The sequence below is a fragment of the Sinocyclocheilus rhinocerous genome, unplaced genomic scaffold (genome assembly GCF_001515625.1).
Source record: "Sinocyclocheilus rhinocerous isolate Xijiao unplaced genomic scaffold, SAMN03320098_v1.1 scaffold1338, whole genome shotgun sequence".
In the NCBI taxonomy this organism is placed as follows: domain Eukaryota; kingdom Metazoa; phylum Chordata; class Actinopteri; order Cypriniformes; family Cyprinidae; genus Sinocyclocheilus; species Sinocyclocheilus rhinocerous.
In genome coordinates, this window is record NW_015632722.1 from 810,540 (window position 1) to 815,352 (window position 4,813).

The following is a 4,813-nucleotide window of genomic DNA, read 5'->3' on the forward strand; positions in this document are numbered from 1 at the left end:
CAGAAAACACTATATTTTCACAATTTTGGGGGGAATAAAATGTTGTATATAATCAAGCAAATTATATATGAACAAATTCCTCTGTAAAAACCTGCAGGATATAGACAGGAATACAAATGTAGTTTGGTGTGTGTAAGTGCTACTGAAGTGGAGATTTATGGCTCAGTGTAGGAGAAAAAACTCATTTTGAGAAAACGGTCTTTAAAAATATGCATTGTAATTGAAATCTATTGACACAAGATAAAGTGCTATAAAAGAAACACTTAACAGTGTCTTTTGGATGTTTTCTTTCCACTAGGAAAAAAATCTTGCAGACCCCAAAATTTGAACAGTAGTGTACTTTTTTTTATTTTTTAAGCAGCCCATATGTCCAAGTAGTACAAAAGGAAATAGTCAACGTTTTGGAACAACATGGAGGTGAGTAAATGACAAAATTTTCAATTTTGGGTCAATTATCCCTTTAAATCATAAGTCATTTGTTGTCTTTTTTTTCCAGGTACAGAGGTGGCATTTAGAAAAATAACAAGGAGACAGTTCATTACTGTACATTTTCTTTATTTTAATTTTATCGTTAGCACAGTTCTAGAAATGCAGCGGGAAGAAAGAGAACTTCCTCACGGTGGGAGAAAGACCGACACTACAGGAAAGAAGTGACAAGACAGTTGCGGCATTTAGATGCGTAAATACATTTCTACAAATTTCCCATCAGAGAAGAATGACACTATGCTACTTAAAAGAATCCACACGCCCTCAGGACATAACAAGATCTTGAATATTCCTTTGTTATGGTATATATATATATATAGATACATATTGCCTATGTGGTGTGGTATCACATGTGGCCTCACTGCGATGAGAATCTTGGGTGTGCAGGACAACTGACGCGTGGCCCATTTAGCCATGTACGCAACCAGATAAAAAGGTTCAGTTTTATTCATGACATGCATAAAGCCAAGCAAAGAATGCCTTATAATAGAGCAAGCTGGACCAACCGCTCACTGTTATGAAATGATATGACTGTTAATTATAATCGATAGTGAGCAATTAGGAACGTTAATGACACGTCGCTCAGACCAAGAAGTTTTGAACTTCATCTTAAAAATCTGAGTTTCTCAAAAGCTCTTTGATAAAAAGAAATGATTTCCATGTTGCACCAAATGACACCCACAACATCCCCCTCTTTCTGCTGGATTTCCACCCTCCCCATCTGACACACACACACACACACGCACGCACGCACGCACGCACGCGCACACACACGATCTTCTCATTGACAAGGCAACAAAACTACATCAGCAGTCCACCATCTGTGCCACAGATAGTGGTTTCTCAGACATGCACACGGAGTGACGGTGATCCTAGTTTGGAGGAAGAGTTTCAGTCCGACGCCGCTCCTCGCCGCATGTTCCACTGGAAGGTGTGTGGGGCCGGAGGAGGGTGTCCAGCAGTGTAGGTGCATGCGGCTTTGTGTACTTGTAGGCAAGCGTGTGTAGGTGTTTGTGTATGCATGTGAGTTAAAAATCCAGCAAGGGTCCCCCTGCACTAAGAGAGTGCTGTAGTACTGAATGATAACAGCACGGCTACAGGCCCTGCCCTCCCACATCTGAAGACTGGTCACTTCCGCCGGAGCCGCTCTGAGCTCGCTTTATATACAAATTCAACAGTTTCAGCTGGGAAAAGACAGAATGTACATGTTATAGATTATAAATGTTTTGAAATATAAAACCGACAGACAGCGAGATAATGAGTAAGGAGGAAAAGGGAAAGAGGTTTTGCAAGAGGAAACGGCTCACCTTGCTGCCAGACAGCTGGCTGAGATGAGGTTTCAGATCCTCTCCAATGACAGCATAGATGGCCACAAGGCAAAATACACACGCCTTTCGTACACTGCTCTCAGAGTTATCATAACCCTACAAAGGAGAGCAAAAGCCTTTACCATACACAGATGCTTAATATTAGGGTAAGTCAATGTATTTTGTTTGTTTCCTAAATATGTCCACTAGGGGGTGTCAAAGGGAGGTTAAATAGCACGTAGTGAAGTGAACTATCAAGGTTCTACAGCATCTAGATCTGTGTCCTGACATATCATTCAACTAAAGTATGGAAAGTCATTAACTGGAACATAAAAATATTTTTCTATATAATTAGGAATGGTGAATAATTGAAAAATTCTGGTTCTGAATTAAAAAATGTCAGATTCCTTAATGGTAATGTACACTGATTTTAAAGGGATAGTTCACCCAAAAATGAAAATTCTGTCACTATTATTTTTCACCATCATGTCATTCAAAACCTGTATGACTTTCTTTCTTTCTTTAACAGAACACAAAAGAAGGTATTCTGAAGAATGCTGGTAACCAACTAGTTTTGGTGACCACTGATTTCACTGGCATTCTCAAAATATTTTCTTTTATGTTCCACAGAAGAAAAGCAATAAATAATACAATTTTGGGTGAACTATCCCTTTTAGTCTCACAGTTGAAAGCTGTGTTTAAAAAAAAAAAAAAAAAAGGACTCTTCTGACCGATTAGTTCTAAATCACTAAAAGGAAACAAGAGTCGGACCACACTAGTTGCGTTGTACTTTTTGATTCAATAAAATGAACCAGTGCAAAAAATCATTTGTTCTGTAATCAGATTACACTGATTATGCTGTCTGTTTTGCACTATAGATTCAGTAGTGGCGTTGTGGTGCCACAGAGTAAGTATTTCAGGAAACTCCGTTTACTGACCCCAAACTTAGTTTATATAAAATACAGTATTTACCTGAATGAGCCCAGGGACGATCTCAGGGAGCATTTGAAGGAGACCCTCTTTGGGTAGCCGGTCAATGACTTTGGTGAGCATCTTGATGGCAGCCAGGTTGATGGGGTAATCTGCCGATTGGATGATGGGGCACAACACCTTAATACACTGATCGGGACTTATTGAGGTCGCCAACACAGACGCTGCCTCTTCTGCAGCCCGAACCACCTAATAAAGAGAAAAAAGGACATTTTGTGCTTAGGTTTAGATTTGTGCTTAGGTTTAGATTTGTGCTTAGGTTTAGGTTGTTGGTCTAAAGTGATTCATGATCTTTTGCATGTCAAGGACCCCAGACCTCTTTGTGTGGATCTTTATGTGCTTCCAGGGTCTTCATAATGGTGAGTTCAGCATAGTTTTTAAAGCGCCACGGCTGCCTGTTTAGGATCTCCTTCAACACCCGCAGTGCTAATGCCCGAATGACATGCTGAGAGAAAAAAAAGATCAGCAAGTAAATAAGATGCATCTTCATGCCTCATATTAGAGAGTGTTTACAGCAGTGAGTGTATGTTTTCATGCACCTCTCCATCCCCAAGTGTTTCTAGGAGCAGCAGGAGGATGGTTTTGAAGTGCTCGTCCCAAACATGCAGTTGCGTTTCTCTAATCAGCCGCATTAGCTCACACAGCGCAGCTTTCCTCTCTTCCACCCGCTCGCTGTGATTCGAGAGCTCCTTTAGGAGCTCAGCAACCACCTCAGATTGGTCCACACCACTGTCTGTAACACCACCAGCAGAAAGGAAGTCAGACCCACACACGTGCTTACATGTACACACTTCACAAAGCAGCTACAAATAGCTATGGGTGTGCATTACCATCAGTGAAGGACTCAGCATCTTGGTCTGCATCTTTCAGGCTTTTATTAAAAGGGGAGGAGCTGAAGGAGTCAGAGTAGCTGACTGGCTGGTATTCCCTCGTTGGGCGGGGACTCGAGGAGAGGAGCGGCATAGTATTTAGCAGAGAGGTCTTGTTATCCAGCGCCGTCCGACCAGAGTCTGTGGGTTGATCACCACCCTGCACAGAGACACATTCATGACACAAATTCCACACATCAGTGCTACAGTCTTATTACACGGCTCTCTGGAATACTTGATTCTAATAGGTCAATCTCAATGAAAGTTCAAAAATGGTTTTATATAATGAGTGCTTAACTGTGATTTCATATCACTCTGTGATCTCTCTCTTTTTATACCAACACAAGTTGGTACAGTATATCAAACTGGCAGTGTTATATTGGGATTAATTATATACAATTCAAGTATTTCTTAATATTTTGAAATAGCTTTTATAAAAAAAAATCCATGACTATATAATAACAATAATAACAACAACAACAACAATAATACAAATTTTATTAGTATTTAAATTATATAAATTAAACCAATCAAAAATAAATTACTCTTGCAATAATACTATAATACTAAAAATTATATAATTTAGTAGTATTCTCGTCTTTTACAAGAAAACGCTTCCCCGCAAAAGACGAGTTTTTACAGTTTTCCGTGTTTTCACTGTTATACACTCGGGGGCGTTATTATGCATCTTCTGAACGAGTACAAAACCTCCCGAACAAAAACACACGTGAACAGGACGGAGAAACTAGCGATCTCTTATGTAAACAGATGCACATGAAAAATAATGCGATCATCAGCAATAGACAGCATATAAATGAAAACTGCATAATGTTACAGAGTAAAATGTTGATCCAGGAAGTGGTATATGTCTGTGCAAGCTTTGGAGGTGTTGATGGAAGCGATTTACTGGATTTATGTTTTGATAATCGTACTGATTATTATCCAGATGTAGTTTTTCATAAAAAAATTTTTTATTTTCTCACCTTTTTGCTCAAAATTATGCATTTTTTATGAAACCTACCTATATTCAAATGTTGAATGCTTTAAGCTAGTATAAAACAGATTTTTTTTGTTTGTTTAAAAGTAGAGGCTCTGATCTTTATTTTGGCGTAGTGCATATTCAAATATTCATACAGAAAAATATACTGGAGGCCATCAAAT

The 4,813-nt window shown here is 39.0% G+C and overlaps 1 protein-coding gene across 15 annotated transcripts in view; it reads right to left on the reverse strand.

The window, feature by feature from the left end:
- Positions 1-494: 494 nt before the first annotated feature.
- clasp2 (cytoplasmic linker associated protein 2) overlaps positions 495-4,813 on the reverse strand; it is a 53,485-nt gene continuing 49,166 nt past the window's right edge. For 10 of the 15 annotated variants that reach the window (XM_016555915.1, XM_016555920.1, XM_016555917.1 and 7 more), the window contains 6 exons: positions 3,614-3,812; positions 3,323-3,516; positions 3,100-3,228; positions 2,766-2,972; positions 1,794-1,910; positions 495-1,670 (listed from right to left, as the gene is read on the reverse strand). In XM_016555915.1, coding sequence (XP_016411401.1) covers positions 1,581-1,670; positions 1,794-1,910; positions 2,766-2,972; positions 3,100-3,228; positions 3,323-3,516; positions 3,614-3,812 — 936 coding nt within the window. In that variant the 3' untranslated portion in view covers positions 495-1,580. The remainder of the gene's footprint in view (positions 1,671-1,793; positions 1,911-2,765; positions 2,973-3,099; positions 3,229-3,322; positions 3,517-3,613; positions 3,813-4,813) is intronic. The other 5 variants (XM_016555925.1, XM_016555924.1, XM_016555923.1 and 2 more) reach the window with 2 other exon arrangements.